This window comes from Bufo bufo, chromosome 5 (assembly GCF_905171765.1).
Source record: "Bufo bufo chromosome 5, aBufBuf1.1, whole genome shotgun sequence".
In the NCBI taxonomy this organism is placed as follows: domain Eukaryota; kingdom Metazoa; phylum Chordata; class Amphibia; order Anura; family Bufonidae; genus Bufo; species Bufo bufo.
Genome location: NC_053393.1, coordinates 382,254,740 through 382,281,714, shown reverse-complemented (window position 1 = coordinate 382,281,714; position 26,975 = coordinate 382,254,740). Strand labels below are relative to the sequence as shown.

At 45.2% G+C, this 26,975-nt stretch overlaps 1 protein-coding gene across 1 annotated transcript in view; it reads left to right on the top strand.

Moving 5' to 3' along the window:
• LOC121002102 (androgen dependent TFPI regulating protein) overlaps positions 1–5,446 on the top strand; it is a 91,408-nt gene extending 85,962 nt beyond the window's left edge. Inside the window, exon 6 of the mRNA XM_040433408.1 lies at positions 5,389–5,446. Within this exon, the coding sequence (XP_040289342.1) occupies positions 5,389–5,420 (32 nt within the window). The 3' untranslated portion in view covers positions 5,421–5,446. The remainder of the gene's footprint in view (positions 1–5,388) is intronic.
• Positions 5,447–26,975: the final 21,529 nt, after the last annotated feature.

The window sequence follows — 26,975 nt, the reverse complement described above, 5'->3', positions numbered from 1 at the left end:
TTCCGATAATGAAAAAGTTCAAAATGTATGATATGTATGGATGCAACTGATTTAGGCACCTGGCTTCCCATTACCGAGCCCAGTGGGAGCTACACCATCAGAACCCACAAAGCCACACTCCCGGTGCGCCACGTCCTGCCTCTTCTCCTTGTCCTCTCTCCTCCTATTTGTCCTCCACTCCAACTTCCACTGTGCCATCCTTGCGTTCATCTGGCAAAAGGCAGGCTTCTGTGGCCCAACTGTTCGAACGTAAATAAATTGATGACGTCGGATAACCCTCTTGCCCAACGGCTGACACCAATTGCCCGTCAGACGTCTGATTTGTGACTGCCCGACGCGCTGAAACTCCACCTTGTATATGCTTGATAGGCTGCTCCAGCAGAAATGTGCCGTTAACGACTACCTGTACAAACTTTGCGGCAGGACAGGTTCTGGGGAGCTTCTTAAAGCGGTCGTCCCTAGGTGAGTGTTGGGGTTACCGCGACGTATGCGTTGACAGCACAAGATTAAGATGCACTCCCCCCCCAAAAGTGGAGTAAAAATGTCAGTGCATCTCATAGGGCAAATACTAATGAGTGCATTCATTATGGTAGTGCTTATTAGTACAGGAGGACCGGGGAACCTTGAATACATTGCTCCTTGTACTGGCTCTGTACTCATTGCTCCCTGGTCTTCTTCTGCTGGTGCCGTGAAAACTTAGGCACGCACTGGAACTGAGGAGCGGTGGCAGAGTCTGGAACAGGAGAGATGAGTTGATTTTTTTTATATCATACCAGTTGCAATTAGTTGTTGCAATACCATTTGTTCCTCTGTATAGCTGCGGTATCTCAGCAGAACCGCACACGAATGCTGCACAATACAAATGCACTATATATAAATTATATTATAGTTATATCACACCCCTGCCTAAATCTTTTTTTTTTTTGGGCGGGGGGGGGGGGGCAACTGGTATATCACACCAGTTGAATTTAATTGTCCCAGTAGCGTTTGTCCCTCTGTATAGCTGTGGTATCTCAGCAGAACCACACACAAATGCTGCACATGCAGTATACATACATTATATTACAGGTATATCACACCCCTGCCTCAATCAGTTTTTTTTGGGGGGGGGGGGGCAACTGGTATATCACACCAGTTGCAATTAGTTGTTCCAATACTGTTTGTCCCTCTGTATAGCTGGGGTATCTCAGCAGAACCGCATGCAAATGCTGCACAATACAAATGCACTATATATAAATTATAAGTATATCACACCCCTCCCTCATTCAGTTTTTTTTGGGGGCAACTGGTATATCACAACAGTTGCAATTAGTTGTTCCAATAGCATTTGTGCCTCTGTATAGCTGCAGTATCTCAGCAGAACTGCACACAAATGCTACACAATACAAATGCACTATTATAGTTATATCACACCCCTGCCTAAGGCCTCATGCACACGACCGTTGTGTGCACCCGTGGCCGTTATTCCGTTTCCGGGATTTTCTGCGGACCCATTGACTTTCAATGGGTCCGTTGAAAACTCGGAAAATGCACCGTTTGTCATCCGTGATCCGTGTATCCTATCATCAAAAAAATATGACCTGTCCTATTTTTTGGACGGACAACAGTTCACGGACCCATTCAAGTCAATGGGTCCGTGAAAAAACACGGATGAACACAAGATTGGCATCCGTGTCTGTGATCCGTGTCCGTAGGCTACTTTCATACAGACGGATCCGAAGATCCGTCTGCATAAAAGCTTTTTCAGAGCTGAGTTTTCACTTAGTGAAAACTCTAATCCGACAGTATATTCTAACACAGAGGCGTTCCCATAGTGATGGGGACTCTTCTAGTTAGAATATACTACGAACTGTGTACATGACTGCCCCCTGCTGCCTGGCAGCACCCGATCTCTTACAGGGGGCTGTGATCCGCACAATTAACCCCTCAGGTGCCGCACCTGAAGGGGTTAATTGTGCGTATCATAGCCCCCTGTAAGAGATCAGGGGCTGCCACGCAACAGGGGGCAGACCCCCCTCCCTCCCCAGTTTTCATTTCATTGGTGGCCAGTGCGGCCCTCCCCGCCCCCCCCCTCCCTTTATTGTATTATCATTGGTAGCCAGTGTGCGCCCCCCCGTCCCCCCCTCCCTCCCTCTATTGTATTATCATTGGTAGCCAGTGTGCGGCCCCCCCGGTCCCCCCTCCCTCCCTTTATTGTATTATCATTGGTAGCCAGTGTGCGGCCCCCCCTCCCTCTATTGTATTAATATGATTGGTGGCCAGTGTGGCCCCCCCCGGACCCCCTCCCTCCCTTTATTGTATTATCATTGGTAGCCAGTGTGCGGCCCCCCCGGCCCCCCTCCCTCCCTCTATTGTATTATCATTGGTGGCCAGTGTGTGCCCCCCCCGGCCCCCCCTCTATTGTATTAATATCATTGGTGGCCAGTGTGCGGCCTCCCCTCTCCCCCCCGATCATTGGTGGCAGCGGAGAGTTCCGATCGGAGTCCCAGTTTAATTGCTGGGGCTCCGATCGGTAACCATGGCAACCAGGACGCTACTGCAGTCCTGGTTGCCATGGTTACTTAGCAATATTAGAAGCATCATACTTACCTGCTGCGCTGTCTATGACCGGCCGGGAGCTCCTCCTACTGGTAAGTGACAGATCATTAAGCAATGCGCCGCACAGACCTGTCACTTACCAGTAGGAGGAGCTCCCGGCCGGTCACAGACAGCGCAGCAGGTAAGTATGATGCTTCTAATATTGCTAAGTAACCATGGCAACCAGGACTGCAGTAGCGTCCTGGTTGCCATGTTTACCGATCGGAGCCCCAGCGATTAAACTGGGACTCCGATCGGAACTCTCCGCTGCCACCAATGATCGGGGGGGGGGAGAGGGGAGGCCGCACACTGGCCACCAATGATATTAATACAATAAAGGGGGGCCGGGGGGGTGCACACTGGCCACCAATGATAATACAATAGAGGGAGGGAGGGGGGGCCGGGGGGGGCCGCACACTGGCCACCAATGATAATACAATAGAGGGAGGGAGGGGGGGCGCACACTGGCCACCAATAATAATACAATAGAGGGAGGGAGGGGGGGCCGGGGGGGCCGCACACTGGCCACCAATGATAATACAATAGAGGGATGGAGGGGGGGCCGGGGGGGCACACACTGGCCACCAATGATAATACAATAGAGGGAGGGAGTGGGGGCCGGGGGGGGCCGCACACTGGCCACCAATGATATTCAAACTGGGGAGGGAGGGGGGTCTGCCCCCTGCTGCCTGGCAGCCCCTGATCTCTTACAGGGGGCTATGATATGCACAATTAACCCCTTCAGGTTTGGCACCTGATGGGTTAATTGTGCTGATCACAGCCCCCTGTGAGAGATCAGGTGCTGCCAGGCAGCAGGGGGCAGTCATGTACACAGTTCGTAGGATATTCTAACTTGAAGCGTCCCCATCACCATGGGAACGCCTCTGTGTTAGAATATACTGTCGGATATGAGTTTCACAATCTAACTCAAATCCGATGGTATATTCTAACATAGAGGCGTTCCCATGGTGATGGGGACGCTTCAAGTTAAAATATACCATCGGATTGGAGAAAACTCCGATCCTATGGTATATTAACTCCTGACTTTACATTGAAAGTCAATGGGGGACGGATCCGTTTGCAATTGCACCATATTGTGTCAAGGTCAAACGGATGCGTCCACATTGACTTGCATTGTAAGTCAGGACGGATCCGTTTGGCTCCGCACAGCCAGGCGGACACCAAAACAACATTTTTTTCATGTCCGTGGATCCTCCAGAAATCAAGGAAGACCCACGGATGAAAAAACGGTCACGGATCACGGACCAACGAAACCCCGTTTTGCGGACCGTGAAAAAATACTGTTGTGTGCATGAGGCCTAAATCTGTTTTTTTGGGGGGCAACTGGTATATCACACCAGTTGAAATTAGTTGTTCCAGTAGCGTTTGTCCCTCTATATAGCTGTGGTATCTCAATAGAACCACACACAAATGCTGCACAATACAAATGCGCTATATATAAATTATATTATAGGTATATCACACTCCTGCCTAAATCTGTTTTTTTGGGGGGCAACTGGTATATCACACCAGTTGAAATTAGTTGTTCCAATAGTGTTTGTCCCTCTGTGTAGCTGCGATATCCCAGCAGAACTGCACACAAATGCTGCACATGCACTATATATAAATTATATTATAAGTATATCACACCCATCCCTCAATTCAGTTTTTTTGGGGGGCAAATGGTATATCACAACAGTTGCAATTAGTTGTTCCAATAGCGTTTGTCCCTCTGTATAGCTGCGGTATCTCAGCAGAACCGCACGCAAACGCTGAACAATACAAATGCACTATATATAAATTAGATTATAGGTATATCACACCCCTGCCTCAATCAGTTTTTTTGGGGGGCAACTGTTATATCACAACAGTTGCAATTAGTTGTTCCAATAGCATTTGTCCCTCTGTATAGCTGCGGTATCTCAGCAGAACCGCACACCAATGCTGCACAATACAAATGCACTATAATATACTTTCTATGTTAGAAAGTATATTATAATTATATCACACCCCTCAGTATGTCACACCTATCAATAGCACACCTAGCCCAGTCCTTAAAAGGACTTTTGTGGCCCTATTAGCTAGCGATTGGTGTCTCTAGCAGTCTGTCCCTGCTACACACAGCAACCTCTCCCTACACTGGCAAAATACTGAATGTAAAATGGCGGCCAGATGGGGTTTATTTATTGGGTAGGGGGTGTGTCCATGTGCTGAAAGGTCTCATTTGGCTGTCCTGTCCCATCTGATGAATATTTCATGGGTCAAAGTTTGGCACCATGCAAAAGAATATGGCGCCGGCGGACATAGCTATATGTTCGCCTGTTCGGCAAACCGCGAACGAGCAAAGTTCGTCGCAAAACGACCACCGGGCAAACCGCAAGGCCATCTCTAGTGCAGACGACTAGAGTGTGCAAGTGATTGAATATGGGGAAAAAAGGTAAGGTCTTAGTCAAACATGACCCCAAGACAGCTTCGTGCAAACCCTTTAAGCTACAGTTGGGGCAGATCAAACAAAGAAAACAGGCAAGGAAAGAAATAGAAGAATTGAGACAAGTGAGCAACTCAAATTGTTGTGTAGCATTTTATGTAGTACAGAGTTCCCTCTAAGATCCCTAAATTTCATGATATGAGTCACAATGTTCCTCTCCTGTACCAACAGTAAAGCACCTGTGGCCCCTTTCTTACAAATGATGGCGGTAATGGGTTATGCAGTTCACAGCTTTGACACTCTGTCCTTTAAGAAGGATGGAGTATGATGGTTACTAAAGTAATACTACATTGTAATAGTAGTTTTTTCTTCTCTCTAAGCAGGTGAAGTACAGAATATGAAAATTAAAATGTAACCCTCCACAAGTCAAGCCCTCCAGGGAGAGAAGAGAACGGACGTGTTAACATATCCCTTTTTTGTAATGTATAGTTTAGTAGCAATCAGTCATAACTGACAGCATGTGAAATTGGTCTATTAAAGAACAAAGAAACAGTCAAAGCATAAGCCCAGTCCATCAATTCCATGGAAAACTACTATATTCTGTGCTTTGTGAATTCATTATTCTCATTTACAAATGTATTTAACTAAAAAGACTTTCCTATGTGGCTACAGCCATCTGCCCCAGAAAATATAAACTAGAGTCAAGTACTTATATAGATCACTTTTCAAACATGTATAGACTATTGGGGTCATTTATCAAACTGGTGTAAATTAGAACTGGCTTAGTTGCCCATAGCAACTAATCAGCTTCCAACTTTCATTTTCAAAAATGAAAGGTGGAATTTGATTGGTTGCTATGGGCAACTAAGACAGTTCCAATTTGCACCAGTTTGACCCCATATATTCAAAACCCATAAGTTGCTATTTTCAATTGTGTAAGGAATTGATGAAATTTTGAATATATCCAACTAAGGTGTTTGAAGCAAGAATTAAAGGCTATGTATACCTTTAGTGGTAATTTTTATTATTGCAGTGTACTCATTTTGAGCTAAAATAATTTTTTTAATTGGTCTTACTCTTTAGTAAAAATGATGAGCTGTTTACCCTGCACAGCTTTGAGTTTATCTACTAGCACGATCTGTATTTTCTCTCTGCTCTGTCAGGTAGGGAGCTGACAGGCTTTTTATCTCTGCTCTCTGATCTTATAAACACTCTTTAAAGCTCAATACTTATCTTACTGATAAGAATGTGGCTTAAATAAGTAAGGCATTGTTCACACGTCAGTTATTTGATCAGTTATTTCCATCAGTTTTTGTGAGCCAAAACCAGGAGTGGAGGCTACACAGAGATAAGATATAATGAAAAGATCTGCAACTGTACTGTTTTTGACCCGCATCTGGTTTTGGCTCACAATAACTGATGGAAATAACTAATAAAAAACTGACGTGTGAACAAGACCTAATTATGACCTTTTAGTAATGGTTATAAGATGACCGGCACAAAGTGAAAGTGAAAGTACCATTCACACAGCTAGAAAAACTGCAACCCTTTGTGACAGAATGGCTCAATATTTTTAATAAAAAACAAATGGAAAAAAAAAAGATTTTTAGCCCTAAAGGAGTAAAATGCAAAATTTGTCCCCGAAGGTGTGCATAGACTTTAAGTGGTGGAAAGTACTATTACACCTTGCTGCACTGACTGGGGATCCAAATTGCCATTATACAGCTCAGTAATTCCAGCAAACCGTTCTTGTTATTGGGGTGCAAGTGTTGTTTGATACAGCCATTAATAAGGTTTAATACAAGGAAATATTTCTACGTCTTATTTGGCCTTGTGCGGTGCAGTTATATGTTCTAATGCATTTTTTGGCTTGTATTAGTGAGGGGAAAAAAGGCTCATTAGTCGAGTTGAGCGAACACCTGGATGTTCGGGTTCGAGAAGTTCGGCCGAACTTCCCAGAAATGTTCGGGTTCGGGATCCGAACACGACCCGAACTTCCTCCCGAACCCGAACCCCATTGAAGTCAATGGGGACCCGAACTTTTGGGCACTAAAAAGGCTGTAAAACAGCCCAGGAAAGAGCTAGAGGGCTGCAAAAGGCAGCAACATGTAGGTAAATCCCCTGCAAACAAATGTGGATAGGGAAATGAATTAAAATTAAAATTAAAAAAATTAAAATTAACCAATATCAATTGGACAGAGGTCCCATAGCAGAGAATCTGGCTTCACGTCAGCAGAGAATCAGTCTTCATGCCATAGCAGAGAATCTGGCTTCACGTCACCCACCACTGTAACAGTCCATTGTCATATATTTAGGCCCCGGCACCCAGACAGAGGAGAGAGGTCCCGTAACAGAGAATCTGGCCTTATGTCAGCACAGAATCAGTCTTCATGTCATAGCAGAGAATCAGGCTTCACGTCACCCACCACTGGAACAGGCCACTGTCACATATTTAGGCCCAGGCACTCAGGCAGAGGAGAGAGGTCCCGTAACAGAGAATCTGGCCTTATGTCAGCGCAGAATCAGTCTTCATGTCATAGCAGAGAATCAGGCTTCACGTCACCCACCACTGGAACAGGCCACTGTCACATATTTAGGCCCCGGCACCCAGACAGAGGAGAGAGGTCCCGTAACAGAGAATCTGGCCTTATGTCAGCACAGAATCAGTCTTCATGTCATAGCAGAGAATCAGGCTTCACGTCACCCACCACTGGAACAGGCCACTGTCACATATTTAGGCCCAGGCACCCAGGCAGAGGAGAGAGGTCCCGTAACAGAGAATCTGGCCTTATGTCAGCACAGAATCAGTCTTCATGTCATAGCAGAGAATCAGGCTTCACATCACCCACCACTGGAACAGGCCACTGTCACATATTTAGGCCCAGGCACCCAGGCAGAGGAGAGAGGTTCCGTAACAGAGAATCTGGCCTTATGTCAGCGCAGAATCAATCTTTATGTCATAGCAGAGAATCAGGCTTCACGTCACCCACCACTGGAACAGGCCACTGTCACATATTTAGGCCCAGGCACTCAGGCAGAGGAGAGAGGTCCCGTAACAGAGAATCTGGCCTTATGTCAGCGCAGAATCAGTCTTCATGTCATAGCAGAGAATCAGGCTTCACGTCACCCACCACTGGAACAGGCCACTGTCACATATTTAGGCCCCGGCACCCAGACAGAGGAGAAAGGTCCCGTAACAGAGAATCTGGCCTTATGTCAGCACAGAATCAGTCTTCATGTCATAGCAGAGAATCAGGCTTCACGTCACCCACCACTGGAACAGGCCACTGTCACATATTTAGGCCCAGGCACCCAGGCAGAGGAGAGAGGTCCCGTAACAGAGAATCTGGCCTTATGTCAGCGCAGAATCAGTCTTCATGTCATAGCAGAGAATCAGGCTTCACGTCACCCACCACTGGAACAGGCCACTGTCACATATTTAGGCCCAGGCACCCAGGCAGAGGAGAGAGGTCCCGTAACAGAGAATCTGGCCTTATGTCAGCGCAGAATCAGTCTTCATGTCATAGCAGAGAATCAGGCTTCACGTCACCCACCACTGGAACAGGCCACTGTCACACATTTAGGCCTCGGCACCCAGACAGAGGAGAGGTTCATTCAACTTTGGGTTGCCCCGCAATATAATGGTAAAATGAAAATAAAAACAGGATTGAATGAGGAAGTGCCCTGGAGTAGAATAATATATTGTTAAGGGGAGTGTCACGGCCATGGCTATGACCGTGACTCCTGAACCGCATGCGGTTGTCAGCGGTTTTCTTTGGTTGTCAATCACAGGTGAGGGCTGTGGTATTTGCCTCACCTGTGGTTGCCGCTGGCAACAGTATGTATGTGGCAGCGTAGCAGTCTGAGCTGTGCCATTGCAGCTGGCTATGTTGTGCATGCGGTTTTGTGTGATGTGTGTATGTGTGCACTTGCTTTTTATGTTATTGTGTGCACGTCCCCTTTAAGTGGTGTTTTCCCTTCCCTGGTGTTGGAAGGGTTAATCTCCTTCCTAGTGTGTGTGTGCACTGGGTGTGTCCGACTGTGGGGTGTGGCTTCTTGGCCTATAAAGCCTCACTGCTTTTGCAGGTCTGCAGGTTGCTTCAGCCATGCTTAGCTGAAAGCAGCCTCCTGTCTTTACTACCTGCCAGTAAGAGCCACCCCTGTGGTCATAACCATAATGTCTCATTAAGTTTATTTCTAGTTATGTGTGATGTCCGTTTGATGTTTTTCATGTGATTTTGTGCAGCTATGGATCTGGGTCCCTGTTACTATTGAGATATTTGAATTTATTTCATTTAAAATAAATTATGTTAACTACTACTGGATGAATGAACAGCGGCTGCATGCAATGAATGGGAAAGTCAAGCTTTCATTTCAAAAGTAACTAGATACTAATGACTTTACTTTGCCAAATTATGTCTAATGAGCATCGACATACGATGAAAATGGCTGCAGTGTAATGACCATTGACTTTGTTCTTCATACAAAGCTAGTAATTGCCTGAGTTTGGGCCTGGAATAATATGGTTGTCCAAACACATTAATACCTACATTTCCAATTGACACTGGCATTTTCTTCCCTGTGAGTTTTTTTAAGTGTCACTCTAATTACTATGCTTTCTTGATGACATATTTCATTGTGATGTGCATGCCATAACCCCTGTTAATAAAGATAAAAAGATGCCACAGCTTGCCTTGTCTCCAAGTTCATCCACTGGGTCCTCTCTGGTCAATAATATGAGCATAAAAATTACATTACAGAATAACTAACAAGAAACACGCGTCTATTCTGAACTTCTAAAGTCACAGATTTTTTTTACAACCATGTACAGTGGGTATTTTTAGCGATGAGTCGTACATGTGGCATAAAATAGAAGTCATTCTGAATGAATTTCCCACCCACAGACAGTGAGCTTCTGGATGGGAAACTGGTTGCACATTTTTATTAATACACATTAACAAAGGAACTGAAAAATATTCTAACTAAAAGCCCAGCAGGAAGGTAACATATAATTATCTTTTCTTCATGTGCAAAACACACAATACAAAAAGATTAACACCATTAGATACTGTTTAATAATGTACATCTGTTAAGATAAACAAGCTATGGATACACTGTAGTCAATGATCTGGATAAGTGGAGATTAAATGAACTCCAGTAAATAGTCCTCATTCATGGAATTTATTTTATTTATTTCTCTTGCTTATATAGCACTGACACATTCCACAGCACTTAGACAGACATTTTCATTTACATGCTGTCCCCAGTGACTCACAATCTAAATTGTCTAACAGGATGTCTTTTGGAGTATGGGAGGAAACCCATGAAATCTCTTTGTCAGATTTCAACTCAGGACCCCATTGCTAGGCCACTGAGCCACCATACTGCAATTCACAAGGAGAGTGGGTGAAAGATTTTGAGAAAGTGGACCTCAAAAGATGGGCCCATGAATGACAGTCCTGTAGTATATATTGAGGGGGGCGCCTCTTTTAGACTGAGCAATGCCCATCTGCCTGGGGCTTCTGAGCAGAGTATAAATGTAGCTGGTTCCTACACACTCCTGAAAATTGTAGGCTTAGGCAAGTCCAAGAGAGGCGGTATACTAGTGTTAGGGACCCATCTGCGGAAACCACCTTGACGCCTGGTAGATGGGCCCGACACACGTTAGATCAAAAATATGCACAAAGAGCTTCTATTTTTCCATTTATAGTAGGCATAATACTACTTTAATTTAGAATGATCCCCATTTCTCAGCTCTATTGTTTGCATGTGAAATTTTGTGCAGCCATTTTTTTTTATCAACCATGTTTGCTTGATGGATATGCACCTGTGACTATGTATATGAATGTGCTAGTCTAAATTTTCTTCGTATTTATTGAGGGTAGCGCCTCTTTTAGATTGAGCAACGCCCATCTGCCTGGGGCTTCTGAGCAGAGTATAAATGTAGCTGGTTCCTACACTGCCCTGAAAATTTGTAGGCTTAGGTAAGTCCAAGAGAGGCGGTATATTAGTGTTAGAGACTAGAGTTGAGCGGACACCTGGATGTTCGGGTTCGGCAGGTTCGGCCGAACTTGAAAAATAAGTTGGGGTTCGGGACCCGAACTTGACCCCGAACCCGAACCCCATTGAAGTCAATGGGGACCCGAACTTTTGGGCACTAAAATGGCTGTAAAATAGTCCTGGAAAGGGCTAGAGGGCTGCAAAAGGCATCAAAATGTGCTTAAGAGCATGGCAACTGTTCTACAAACAAATGTGGATAGGGAAATGACTTAAAATAACATAAAATACAGAAAAATTTCAAATAACAATCTGGATCTAGGAGTAGGAGGTTGAGGAGGCGGTGGATGTGGCGGTGTAGGTTGACGTGGCGGTGTAGGTGGAAGCGGAGGTGAAGGAGGAATAGGTAGCCAACACTGATTTGTGTGTTTTTTTAATTTTTTTTATTGGGGTATCCCCCAAAATATTGGGACATATAACAAAATAAAACAAAGAATAAGTGCACTTGAGTACAAGAATGGATGGTTGAGGCTGGTATAAATGTCTATTCTGCACAAGGTACGGACAAGTACTGTGGGATCCATGCCTGGTTCATTTTAATAAACATAAACTTGTCCACATTGGCTGCGGCCTGTGCAAATGCACTCTGCCGTGCTAAACACACGTTCACACTATACACTGGCTGCAGGGCAGGTCAGCACCTCCAAGGCTGACAAAACTTTTCCACATTTTGGCCATGCTAACCCTGCCTTCTCAGGTGCTGGTGGTGCTGGTGGTGCCCCAGCTGCGTTGGAGACCTCTTCCTCCTCATCTGCCTTCGCCTTGTGCTTCCACTGTGCCCCCGCTGTCAGGTGGGAATGCTATCATCAGCGTGCGCTTGTAGTCGCGCATCTTCCGATCAGTAACAGATGTTTTCACTAAATTTAGTTCCCTGTCAGCAATGCAGAGCAGGGGTTCATTCACGGCAAAAGTGGGTTCTTGTCACCCAGCAATAGAACAGAGGATTTTGAGAGATTTAGGCCCCTGTCACCCAGGCACAGCACGGGTTCATTCACGGCAAAAGGGGGTTCTTGTCACCCAGCAATACAACAGAGGATTTTGAGAGATTTAGGCCCCTGTCACCCAGGCACAGCAGGGGTTTGTATACGCCAAAAATGGTAAAATGTCACCCGACAATTGAAAATAAGATTTTTTTCAATTTAGGGCATTAAAATTGGCACTTTTTAAAATTAAAATGGCTCTAAAATAGTCCTTGAAAAGGCTAGAGGGATGTAAAGGGCAGTAAAATGTGTTTAAGAGCATGGCAACTGCTCTGCAAACAAATGTGGATAGGGAAATAACTTAAAATGAAATAAAATAACAAAAAATTACAAATTATTAACCTGCAACTCAGAGAAGGTTGAGGAGGCGGTGAATATGGTGTTGTAGGTGGAGGCAGCAATGGAGGAGGAGGAGGTAGCCAACAATGTTTTTTTTAAATTTTTTATTGGGGTAGGTAACCCCCAAAATATTGGGAGAAAAAAAAAAAAAAGAATCATTGCACTTGACTTGAGTACAAGAATGTATGTTTGATGGTGGTATAAATGGCTATTCTGCACAAGGTACAGACAAGTCTTGTGGGATCCAAGCCTGGTTCATTTTAATGAACGTGAGCTTGTCCACGTTGGCTGTGGGCAGGCGGCTGCGTCTGTCTGTAATGATGCCTCCTGCCGTGCTAAATACACGTTCAGAGAGTACACTGGCTGCAGGGCAGGCCAGCACCTCCAAGGCATACAGGGCAAGCTCTGGCCATGTGGACAATTTGGAGACCCAGAAGTTGAATGGGGCAGAACCATCAGTCAGTATGTGTAGTCGTGTGCACAGGTACTGTTCCACCATGTTGTTCAAATGCTGCCTCCTGCTAACACGCTCCATATCAGCAGTTGGGGCCGGTTGTTGCGGCGAGGTGACAAAGATTTTCCACATGTCGGCCATGCTAACTCTGCCTTCTGAGGTGCTGGCGCTGACACAGCTGTGTTGGCGACCTCTTCCTCCTCCCCTGCCTTCGCCTTGTGCTTCCACTTGTCCCCCGGCGTCAGTCGGGAATGCTCTCAGGAGCGCGTCTACCAGCGTGCGCCTGTAGTCGCGCATCTTCCGATCACGCTCCAGTGAGTAAATTAAGGACGGCACATTGTCTTTGTAACGGGGATCCAGCAGGGTGGCCACCCAGTAGTCAGCACACGTTAAAATGTGGAAAACTCTGCAGTCATTGCGCAGGCACTGCAGCATGTAGTTGCTCATGTGTGCCAGGCTGCCCAGAGGTAAGGACAAGCTGTCCTCTGTGGGAGGCGTATCGTCTGCGTCCTCCGTATCCCCCCAGCCACGCACCAGTGGTGGGCCCGAGCTGCGTTGGATGCCACCCCGCTGTGAACATGCTTCATCCCCATCCTCCTCCTCATCCTCCTCCTCCTCGTCCTCCAGTAGTGGGCCCTGGCTGGCCAAATTTGTACCTGGCCTCTGCTGTTGCAAAAATCCTCTTTCTTAGGCACTTCTAAAAGACTGCCTGAAAGTGTTAGAGATGACCCCTCTTCCTCCTCCTCGTCCTAGGCCACATCCTCTTCCACCATCGCCAAGTGTTTTCTCAAGGAGACATAGAAGTGGCCACTGGCCATGTTGGTGGAGTACTCGAAACAGCGCAACAGGGCACACAGGTCTCGCATGGAAGCCCAGTCATTGGTGGTGAAGTGGTGTTGTTCCGCAGTACGACTCACCCGTGCGTGCTGCAGCTGAAACTCCACTATGGCCTGCTGCTGCTCGCACAGTCTCTCCAGCATGTGCAAGGTGGAGTTTCACTTGGTGGGCACGTCGCATATGAGGCGGTGAGTGGGAAGGCCGAAGTTACGCTGTAGAGCAGACAGCCGAGCGGCGGTAGGATGAGAACGCCGGAAGCGCGCACAGACGGCCCGCACTTTATGCAGCAGCTCTGACATGTCGGGGTAGTTGTGAAGGAATTTTTGCACCACTAAATTCAGCACATGCGCCAGGCAAGGGATGTGCGTCAAACCGGCTAGTCCTAGAGCTGCAACGAGATTTCGCCCATTATCGCACACCACCAGGCCGGGCTTGAGGCTCACTGGCAGCAACCACTCGTCGGTCTGTTGTTCTATACCCCACCACAACTCCTGCGCGGTGTGGGGCCTGTCCCCCAAACACATTAGTTTCAGAACGGCCTGCTGACGTTTACCCCTGGCTGTGCTGAAGTTGGTGGTGAAGGTCTGTCACTGACCGGATGAGGAGGTGGTAGAAGAGGAGGAGGAAGCCGAGTAGGAAGAGGAGGCAACAGGAGGCAAAGAATGATGCCCTGCGATCCTTGGTGGCGGAAGGACATGCGCCAAACAGCTCTCCGCCTGGGGCCCAGCCGCCACTACATTTACCCAGTGTGCAGTTAGGGAGATATAGCATCCCTGGCCGTGCTTACTGGTCCACGTATCTGTGGTTAGGTGGACCTTGCCACAGATGGCGTTGCGCAGTGCACACTTGATTTTATCTGATACTTGGTTGTGCAGGGAGGGCACGGCTCTCCTGGAGAAGTAGTGGCGGCTGGGAACAACATACTGTGGGACAGCAAGCGACATGAGCTGTTTAAAGCTGTCCGTCTCCCCCAGCCTGAATGACAGCATTTCAAAGGCCAGTAGTTTAGAAATGCTGGCATTCAGGGCCAGGGATCGAGGGTGGCTAGGTGGGAATTTACGCTTTCTCTCAAAGGTTTGTGAGATGGAGAGCTGACTGCTTCCGTGTGACATGGTGGAGATGCTTGGTGACGGAGGTGGTGCTGTTGGTGGCACATCCTCTGTTTGCTGGGCGGCAGGTGCCAACGTTCCTCCAGAGGCGGAGGAAGAGGCCGAGGCAGCAGCAGAAGAGGGAGCAGGAGTGGCCTGAGCCCTTTCTTGGTTTTCAAGGTGCTTACTCCACTGCAGCCCGTGTCTCGCATGCAGGTGCCTGGTCATGCAGGTTGTGCTAAGGTTCAGAATGTTAATGCCTCGCTTCAGGCTCTGATGGCACAGCGTGCAAACCACTCGGATCTTGTCGTCAGCACATTGTGTGAAGAAGTGCCATGCCAGGGAACTCCTTGAAGCTGCCTTTGGTGTGCTCAGTCCCTGTTGACGGTGGCCAATTGCTAAAATAAGTGCCACAAATAGATAAATGTTGTAGATGACTGCAATTAGTTATCTGGCAAGTAAACATATATTTTAGGTACATAACACCACTTTTACCATATAATGATGTATTTTATAACACTGAATTGTTTGTAACCACTCACGTTTGATGTACAATTTCTTCAAGTCTCTGTGGTGAGTCTGGGTCTTAGGTCGGATAGATGTGTTTGGTGAAAATTCCCTTTTCGATCCGTGGACCTTAATTGTAGGCTCGTCCGCTGTAGAAACTATCCAAAAGGTTATGGGGGGGAGGAATAATATCCCTATTCGTTCTATAAAGCCCTGCCTAAAAGCGGAGAGGTCTCCCACCTAAATGCGGAAAAATCACCCCGTAGAGAGCGACCCCACTTATCGGTGGCTGACCCTAGATAAAACTTGCCCTAAATTAATAACTCCCAGTTAATGTGTAAATATAGCTTAATAGCTATTAACTGGATAGCTTTCTGGTGCTCCGACTGGTGATAAGCAGTCCAGAACAATGTCTGGAGTCTGCTCCCTAATATACCCATAATAATTAGACAAAAGTTCACACATATGTGTAACTTACTTTCGTCCATAGCGTGCGTTCCACCTCCATGCCGTGGAGCCGGAAGTTTGTCACCCGGCACATCCGCCGGTATCCACCGTGGACCGCACTGACGGCAGAGGTCTGCGTCCAGAAGTGCATCCAGCGGAAATGCGTATATACGATGATATCGGTGGAACGCAGGTGGAACACATATCAATGCGCAGGCGCTAGGAAACATATTCGGCGCCTGTACCGCTCACTCAAACACGATTCAACATAGCTCCCCTGCGCATGCGCACATAGAGTTTTTGTCTACCCGTACTAGTATTCGGCTACCATTTATGATATTGAAAAGCTGGAAAGAATATATATATATATATATATATATATATATATATATACTAAACAATCACTAACCACTGGATTATAAACGATAGTTTGTAATTAACCACCCAGATTCAAGCTGGTTTTAATGATTATTCAGGACCCAAAATTATTATCAGGGTAGATTGTACAGTATATTAGGGTATATTAGAATGGAATTTCAGCGGTCTTTGTACATATATAAAGGGGAAAAAGTGATTCAAGGGAGAGGCTTATTGGTTTCTAAAAATCACGATACGCCCTATCTGGATACCTTTCTTCACCTATGATTTGATTAATATTGTTCGACCTTTTTCAGTCTGATACATTTATTTTATTTTCTGGCAGGTCTAGATGTACTTTATACACAATGTAATTTACTCACAGATATATGGATGCAGCAAACAATCAGATGAAACATCCGAAAGATAATATCTCATTGAGGCCCAGTGGGCTCACAGTTACACAAAACCTCAGTGATTTTTCATTTCCTTCATGGAAATGTATATGTCTGGAGATAGTTGTGTCTCTTTTATTTCTTATGTCTCCTAGATGGTCCCCAATCCTTCTTAACTCAGTTTTAGTTTTTCCCACATACTGAAGTGTGCATGTGCAGGTACACAAATACCTGTTGTTTTACAGTTTGCAAAATCTCTGATAGTATAAGTTTTATTGGTCGTGTTACTAGTGAAGGTTTTAGTTTGGCAGATGTAGGGGCAGGCTATACAGGATCCACATCTGAAGGTGCCAAGAGGTCTTCTATCCAACCACGTACCTGATTTTTTGATGGGTGTATAGTGGCTATGGATAAAACTATCTCCTAGCAACCTTCCTCTTCTATACGTAATGGCCGGATATGTAGGGAGAATATCCCTCACATCAGGGTCCAAATGTAGCATTTCCCAATATTTTTGTAAAATGTATCTGACTTCCCTATTGCAGTTATCGAAAGTTCCCACTATTCGAAGCATGGGGTCTATTTCCTGTAATTCAAAGAACGGGGGCACATCAGGGTTGAGGAAAGAGTGCCGGCACACAGTATATAATGCACAATGCGATTCAAAAAAAGAAAAAGAATAACGAGTTAAAAGCCGCACATCTAAAAATTGTATCAAATTTATTTAAAGCAACAGACACGACAAGTGACAAGTTAAAATTATTGTATACAATATATCAGGGCCATGTGAATCAATTACACATGCCACACTGACTCACCACAAAAGCATGGACATACCCCCACATGAATGGATGTATAACAGTTTAAAGTGAATGAAATCCATCAACAAAGTAGAAAGCTATAATACTTATCATTCAAAGTAGCAAAGTGGGGGGGTGCGTGGCGGTTAGGAAAAGGACCCAACGCGTATCGCCAGGCTCTGCTGGCTTCCTCAGGGGTGCCTGTGCCTAAATGGCACATAAACTAGTATATATGCACATGGTAACTAAATGACAATCATTTTTACCTGTGTCAGAAGGCGTTCCCATGGAGTGTGAGGGCGGCAAACCCACACTAGTGTGGGAGGAGGGAGGGAGATGAAAAGAGGGGGGAGGGAAAAAGGAGGCTCAATACCCTCTGTAGAGGGTCGATATGGCGGCCAGTGAACGTCCAATAACAGGGACCAGAAGTGACGTCCACCTAGCAGATCCCACGCTTCCCGGGCTCCTGACAACGGGAGCGGCAGGACGCGCAGGCCAGAGTCACCATGACAACAAGAGGACGCCAAAACTGGAACAGGAAGTGACGTCCGCGCATGCGCATTACCGAGCCGGCGCGTCCTGCGTTCCAAATACCGGAAACAGCAGGGCGCGCAGGCTCAGAAAGCACACACTGCGTGCCACACATCGGGAACCATATTACAGAAATGAAGCGCAATTGTGTGCGCATAGAGCCAGCCCTGTGGGGACGGGACAAAGCAAGGAAAAGAAAAGGGGAACAATCAATGGATAAGGACGTCTAACATATATGAACAATGCCTTGAGCCCGGAGGGGACTCAAAACACTATATCATTGCATGATTTAATATACTTAAAGGGAACCTGTCACCGGGATTTTGTGTATAGCGCTGAGGACATGGGTTGCTAGATGGCCGCTAGCACATCCGCAATATCCAGTCCCCATAGCTCTGTGTGCTTTTATTGTGTAAAAAAATTATTTTATACATATGCAAATTAACCAGGAGATGAGTCCTGTCCCTGACTCATCTCACATACAGGACTCATCTCAGGTTAATTTGCATATGTATCAAATCTGTTTATTTACACAATAAAAGCACACAGAGCTGTGGGGACTGGGTATTGTGGATGTGCTAGCGGCCATCTAGCAACCCATGTCCTCAGCTCTATACACAAAATCCTGGTGACAGGTTCCCTTTAAAGACTACCAAATTACATATATAGTAAAAAGCAAAGAAAAGAAAAATAATAAGAAAGTTATGAAGGATGTATATATAAGTAAAAAGACATGTATAAGGGGTGCAAGAAATATATATAAATAACAATCCATTTATAAATGATGTATGAGAAGTGGATTGCAAAGAAGTGACAAAAATTGATTATGTGCTTATGAAGCTACATAAGTTGTGCCCCTTACCAAATGGTTTAATCAGTAACCCTATTTATGTGCGCTAATCAATTATTTTTATTGTGTACTAGTGGTTTGATGTGATTAACTAATATGTCTATTTTACATTAATATATCCTTTTCCCAATGTTTATTACTTTTTATTTTGTTTTTGATATATGTTTATGTTTTTTCTCTTCTTCCATTATATTTATATATATTTATATTATGTTTTGTTTTTATTTTTATATTTATTATTTTACTTATTATTTTTTATTTTTTATATTTTTTATATATTTTTATATATATTTTTTGTTGTTTTTTACTTTTTATTGTTTATATTTTATTATCCTATGTTTTGTATTTTTCTTTATTGTATATTTTTTATATTTTATATATAAATCTTTTTATTTCACATTATTTAAGTTTTTATTATTATTCTTATTGTTAATAATATTTTTTGTTATTTTTTGTTATATTTTTAAATCATTAAATAATATATGTATATAAAAAAAAGGAGGGGGGAGGGGAGGGGGAAAGAGAAGAGGGAGGGAAGAAAGGAAAATAAAAACAGGGGGCTTTGTCCCATCACCCACAGGGAACCCAAATAGGAACCGAAAAAAGGAAAAATAGATATTGCACATAAAGAGAATATATAAATATACACTCACCTAAAGAATTATTAGGAACACCATACTAATACGGTGTTGGACCCCCTTTTGCCTTCAGAACTGCCTTAATTCTACGTAGCATTGATTCAACAAGGTGCTGATAGCATTCTTTAGAAATGTTGGCCCATATTGATAGGATAGCATCTTGCAGTTGATGGAGATTTGAGGGATGCACATCCAGGGCACGAAGCTCCCGTTCCACCACATCCCAAAGATGCTCTATTGGGTTGAGATCTGGTGACTGTGGGGGCCATTTTAGTACAGTGAACTCATTATCATGTTCAAGAAACCAATTTGAAATGATTTGAGCTTTGTGACATGGTGCATTATCTTGCTGGAAGTAGCCATCAGAGGATGGATACATGTTCTCATTCTGTTTACGCCAAATTCGGACTCTACCATTTGAATGTCTCAACAGAAATCGAGACTCATCAGAACAGGCAACATTTTTCCAGTCTTCAACAGTCCAATTTTGGTGAGCTCGTGCAAATTGTAGACTCTTTTTCCTATTTGTAGTGGAGATGAGTGGTACCCGGTGGGGTCTTCTGCTGTTGTAGCTCATCCGCCTCAAGGTTGTGCATGTTGTGGCTTCACAAATGCTTTGCTGCATACCTCGGTTGTAACGAGTGGTTATTTCAGGCAACGTTGCTCTTCTATCAGCTTGAATCAGTCGGCCCATTCTCCTCTGACCTCTAGCATCCACATGGCATTTTTGCCCACAGGACTGCCGCATACTGGATGTTTTTCCCTTTTCACACCATTCTTTGTAAACCCTAGAAATGGTTGTGCGTGAAAATCCCAGTAACTGAGCAGATTGTGAAATACTCAGACCGGCCCGTCTGGCACCAACAACCATGCCACGCTCAAAATTGCTTAAATCCCCTTTCTTTCCCATTCTGACATTCAGTTTGGAGTTCAGGAGATTGTCTTGACCAGGACCACACCCCTAAATGCATTGAAGCAACTGCCATGTGATTGGTTGACTAGATAATTGCATTAATGAGAAATAGAACAGGTGTTCCTAATATTTCTTTAGGTGAGTGTATATATAGAAAAATTGTGCATGTTGCACTGAATCGGTAAGTCCAGGGAAAGACCAAGGAAAAATATGCAAAAAGCAAACATAATGAGTCCTTCACTGTATATCCAGATAAGGAATCCAAAACGGCAGTCCAGGATGTTCTTTATATTCTATGCCGGGCTGTTCCAGGTGAAGAAGGGAGAAAGGATATTCCAACAGTACCCAACATGTGCAAAACAGAAAAACGGAAGGTATATAAGTCTAAGAGAGAAAAATAGAAAACAAAAATGTGTGTAAATAAACCATTATTTGGCATAAAAACCTGTGAATAAAAGTTCCTCGTTAAGACCCTTTGGGGACAAGCTGTCCAAATTATAAATCCATCGGGATTCAGCTTTAAGCAAACATTGTGTCATGTGTGTGCCCTTGATATTGTAATGGACCATTTCTAAGCCCACCACCTGCAAACCATTGTACTTACCACCATGGTGATCCAAGAAATGTGTAGCCACAGAAGTGAGAGGTTTCTCCTTTTCAGCCCTGTCCCGTGCAGCCAAAGTGATGTTAGACATGTGTTGCTGGATCCGTTTCCGCAACTCCTGTGAAGTTTGCCCCACATATATCTTCTTACATGGGCAAATGATTCCATATATGGTGTTCCTAGTGCGACAATTGACGTAATGTTTGAAGCGTATACAGTCCTCACCATTCAAAAAGTTGTCTTTGCCCAACATGGATGGGCAAACATTGCATTGACCACACGGGTGTGTGTCCTTTAATTTGACACCTCTGTTCAACCCCCGTGTAAAGCGCTGGAAATAGCTCCGTACGAGTTGATCTTTTAGAGAGGGTGCCTTCCGTGCAATAATCTTTGGTTTGTTCTCCACATAGGGCGTCAACCTTTGATCGGACGTGAGCAGAAACCAGTGATTCTCCAAGATCTTATAGAGTGCTGTCCACTGGTTGTTGTAGAGGGTGATGAGATGTATCTTACCATCCCTAGTCTTGGGCCTAGAAGTGAACAACTGAGTTCGATCCGAGCTCTTGGCATCCTCATAGGCACGGGAAACAATTTTCTTGGGGTAGCCCCTGTTTTGAAACCGTGATGACAACTCTGCTGAGGCTGCCCTGAAGTCGGTCAGATGTGTACAATTACGTCGTAATCTGAGAAATTGACCTTTCGGTATTCCATTTCTCATATGTGCCGGATGAAAACTTTGATAATGTAACAGACTGTTTGTAGCAGTGCTTTTTCGGAAGAGGGAAGTGACAATCCGTTCATTCTCGTGCGTAATTTCAAATCCAGAAAGTCGACTGTATCCTCCGAAATGATATAATTTAAGCGGATATTCAAGTTATTGTCATTTAATGTGTCAATGAATTGGACACAAGTCTCCCTGGAACCCTGGCAAAAAAACAGAATGTCATCGATATAACGGAACCAGCCCACCACACACCCACGGAAGAGCGGCGACGGGTACACGCACGACTCCTCCCACCAACCCAAGGGGTCTATTTCCTGTTTTCTCCCCTTTTAGGAGATCAATAAATCCGTTCTTTCTGCATTTTCAGCGGATTAAAAGGCTGTGTGAAGGGGTCGATCTGGGTATCCTCTCTGACTAAATCTACTTTTTAGGTCTCTGGCCTGATCATAAAAGTCATTTTTGGTTGTACAATTTCTGTGAATACGGAGGTATTGCCCCTTTGGAATGCCACATTTGGAATGCCACTTTGGCATGCCACATTAGTAGGGTGATGACTCATCCATCTTAGCAAATTGTTGGTTGCCGTGGGTTTCCTATATGTTTTAGTTTTAATAATACCATCAGTTAGAGTAATGTACAAATTCAAAAATGCCAGGCCTTTATCACTTATCTCAGACGTAAAGTGCATGCCAATCTGGTTGTTGTTTAGATCATCCAGAAAAGCAGAGAATAGTTTTCTGGGGCCGCCCAGAATATCAATATATCATCGATATAGTGGCCCCAGAAAACTACCCTCGACGTCCAGACACTTTCTTCGGTGAATACCACCGTATCCTCCCACCAGCCCAGGAACAAATTAGCATATGTGGGGGCACTGATGCTCCCCATTGCTGTGCCCCTGAGCTGGTGGAAGAATTTGGAGTCATATAAAAAATAGTTGTGTTGTAGGACAAAATCCATAAGTTTGAGTACCAAACGATTGTGTGCTGTAAATTGAGTACCCCTACTTTTCAAGAAATGATTCACTGCACACAGGCCCAAATCGTGGGGAATATTACTGTAGAGCGCCTCTACATCTATGGATGCCAATAAGACACCCTCTTCAAGATGTAATCTGTCAATTTTAGTTAGTAGGTCAGAGGTATCTCTAATGTATGATGGTCTTAAAATCTTATCAATGTATATGCTTACATTCTGTGTTAGAGAATTTATCCCTGCCGGTGGGAATGCTACCAGCAGCGCGTCTACCAGCGTGCGCTTGTACTCGCGCATCTTACGATCATGCTCCAGTGACGGAATTAAGGACGGTACATTGTCCTTGTAATGGGGATCCAGCAGAGTGGCCACCCAGTAACCAGCACAAGTTAGAATGTGGCCAACTCGGCGGTCGTTGCGGAGAGACTGCAGCATTAATCGCTCATGTGTGCCAGGCTGCCCAGAGGCAACGACAAGCTGTCCTCTGTGGGAGGTGTATAGTCTGTGTCCTCTGTATCCCCCCAGCTACGCACCAGTGATGGCCATGAGCAGGTTTTGGTGCCACCCTGCTGTGAACATGGTTCCTCCTCCTCCATCTCCTCCTCCTCATCCTCCACCTCCTCATCCTCCAGAACTGTGCCCTGGCTGGACAATTGTGTACCTGGCGTTTGTGGGTGCAGGAACCCACCCTCGGAGCCACTTGTGAATGACTGCCCTGAAACCTTTGGAAATGAACTCTCTTCCTCCTCCGCCTCCTGTGCCACATCCTCTTCCTTTCATCCCCCGAAGCGTTATTTCAAGGAGGTGTAGAAGTGGGATAGTAACGCTGAGAACGGCGTCATCGGCACTGGCCATGTTGGTGGAGTACTCGAAACAGCGCAACAAGGCACACAGGTCTCGCATGGAGGCCCACTCATTGGTGGTGAAGTGGTGCTGTGCCGCAGAGCAACTCACCCATGCGTGCTAAAGCTGAAACTCCACTATCGCCTGCTGCTGCTCGCACAGTCTGGCAGTTGTAACCGCCAATAGTCAACAATTAATTTCACTGAGGGTAAGGCAGTATCGGTGTCATAAAGATGAAAAATTTCTTGAGGTTATACAATTACTTCACAGTCACAAAAAAAATTAATTTGTCAACCAACAATGTAACTGCAGTATTGACTAGTTGAATTTGACTGTGACAAATGCAGCAGAGGCCCAAATGTACTGTCTTTCCCAAAGTGGGTGTTTTTTTAAAACCAGAATATAACAGCAGTATCTAACGCTTGCATTGGACTGTCAGAAATGCAGCAAAGGCCGCAAATGTATTATTTTGCCCCAAATGTTTTTATTTTTTTAACCCAGTACATAATTGCAGTATTTAAAACTTGTATTTCACTGTGACAAATGCAGCAAAGGCCCCAGATGTAGGGTCTTGCAAAATATTGGTGTTTTTTTAAAACCCAGTATATAATTGCAGTATTTAAATCTTGTATTTCACTGTGACAAATGCAGCAAAGGCCCCAGATGTAGGCTTGAAGAAGCGGAGCGAAACGTGCGCCTGGGTGCGCTCACAGCTGACTAGAGGTTTGATCCCCGGTTTGTACATTTCCTAGGTATTTCACTGTCCTTTTTTTCCCTTTTAGCTGCCTGTTATTTATGCATCCACAGATGCTTTTCCTTTGGGACCCTATGTGGATGTTTATATATAAGGCATCTGGGTATATGGGGTAGCTTCCTGGAGATTACTGGTATACCTTTGCTTTTACTCTTTTGAGATTTTCTTGTATTGAGCAAGATAAGTTGTGGGGATCTCATACCTTGTTTGCCAGCAGGTAAGCTACTTGTCGCAGCACCTACCTGCATTGCTGCTATGCTTTTTTATTTATTTTTTGATTCATGAGTTGTTGTAATTATTCATTACCTAATAAAGTTTTCATATTATCTATATGTGTGTCCCTACGTTTTATTTTTGGTGTTTCATGTGATGTCATGCATTTTTCCAACAGATTGTTGGTTTAATAGGTTGTACTGTCAGAAATGCAAATGTTGGCGTAGGTTACTGTGGGTGGAATTGTGTGTATAATTTCTGATAATTCATTTCTGAAATGCCAGACAACCTATATTATACGGTCTTTCATTCAAACAAGTTTGATCTTCTTGTTCTTGTCACTACTGTGACTGATCCAGACAGGTCTGGGAGGAGAAGGTCGCAGCGACTTGCTACTCGCGATAGCTTGTGAGTTTGCTCCGTGGTTCAGGGTATGTCATCCGGGTTTTGCCTTGTGAACCTTTTTGTCCTGACTGGGAGTTTGTAGGCATCCTTCTCAGGTGAGTCCTGTCTGCCACTCCCAGATACTATATTAGTTTCAGTTTCACTTGCAGTCATTGCCAGATATAGTCCTTACTTCCAGTGCTATTCTGACCTTTGAAGGAGATCGTTTGACGGTGTTCCTGTGGAGCTCTTGTCCGGCGTGGACTGTCATGTTTGGGATCGCCTTCTCTGCTCGTGACTGGATAAGTCTATCTCTGCTGTTCATTGTTTGTTTGTTGCTGTCTTCCCCTGTTGTTCTCCTAGACGTGAGTGATGGTGACTAGTGCTCCCATCGGCCTTTCCCCAGTCTAGTCTTGTTAGGGTGACTGAGGGTTTAGGCATCCTGCTCGCCGCACGGGTTCACACCCCGTCTAGGGTATCAGGGCAGACAGGTGCCAGCTTAGGGTTAGTCAGGGGTGGCCATTCGTAGATAAGGGTCCCCCTTCCCCTCCGTGTGTTGCGACACGACTGCTGCTGGGATAGCGGCCGTGACAGTATATCTGGCCTTTAAAAAAAATATTAAAAAGTGACAATTCTTTTTTTTTTTGCTTGCTGTTTTGCTTTGTATTTTTTCTGTTCCACTATGGATCCGGTTACGGTTTTGGCGAAACAATTACAGGGGTTATCCCTTGAAGTGGCAGGATTAAAAGCAACAGTGCTGCAGCAGCAGCAGAAATCCTTGGGTTCCACCGTTGCTACGGGAAACCAAGGTACTCCTGAGCAAAAAGTGGCTTTACCTGATAGGTTCTCAGGAGGGAGAGACCAATTTGTAACCTTCAGAGAAGCTTGCAAATTGTTCTTCAGGTTACGCCCTAGATCCTCCAACGGTGAGGAACAACGGGTGGGCATTGTAATTTCTCTCCTGCAAGGAGATCCGCAGGCTTGGTCTTTCTCCCTACCATCAGACTCTCCGGCCTTACGATCAGTGGAGGAGTTTCTTGAAGCCCTGGGTCTCGTATATGATGACCCGGACAGGGTCTCACTGGCTGAGTCTAAGCTACGTAGACTTCGGCAAGAGAACCGGTCTGCTGAACTATATTGTTCCGAATTCCGTAGGTGGGCTACTGATACATTATGGAACGACTTGGCCCTTAGGAGTCAGTTCTGCCAGGGGTTGTCTGAAAAATTCAAAGACGCGCTGGCGGTATACGAGGTCCCTGGGTCTCTTGAGGCTGCTATGTCTCTGTCCATAAGAATCGACAGACGACTCAGGGAGAGACTATTAAATTTTACGGAGGCCTCTATAGGGCAGGGATCGGTTTGTTATGATCCAGTCGAACCAATGCAAATAGGGGGCACCACTAGACGGGTGAATCCTCCTAAGTTCCGCCGTAGGTCAGAGGTTTGTTTTCGTTGTGGGGGGAGGGGTCATTTTGTAAAGGTTTGTCCCTCAGAACCCAAGAGACCACAAACAAAGGAGCCGCCGGAAAACTAGAGTTCCCAGATTGTGCGAGGGATAACAGTCGGGGCGTATTCATTTCCTCCATACGCATGTCTCAGTTTTTGTTGTCCGCTACCGTTGAGGCTGGCAATAAGACTGAGATCTGTTCCGTCTTTTTGGACAGTGGGGCGGGGGTCAACTTGGTGGATTCACGGTTTGCTCAGGCTCTGGGTTTTACTCCGGAACCGGTACGCAGAACTATTCCTGTTTTTGCCATCGACTCCTCCCCTCTTACTCAGAGAGAGTTAACTCAGATCATCCATAATATCCATCTGCAGGTAGGGGACCTCCATAAAGAGCATATCTCTTGTTATGTCCTAGTCGGTCTTCCGGCTCCTATGGTATTGGGGCTTCCCTGGCTGGTGACTCACAATCCAGTGGTGGATTGGCAGGCCGGGGAGATTGTGGAGTGGAGTGAACATTGTAAGGACAACGGCTTGAGTAGTAGGTGCTCTACACTCTCTTCAACATCTTTACCTGCCTTTCTGTCAGATTTTATGGATGTGTTCTCTGAGAAGGGTTGTCAGGGGTTACCACCTCATCGTCCATATGATTGCCCGATTAATCTATTACCTGGGGCCAAACTACCTAAAACCCGGTTATACAATCTTTCCGGCCCGGAGAGGAAGGCTATACAATGCATAGCCTTCGGGCAGGAACCTGGGGATAGCCGTTTCATGTTTGTCTTTGTATGTCATTATATGTAAAACATGCAGCTCATTCCTCTTATCACAAGCACA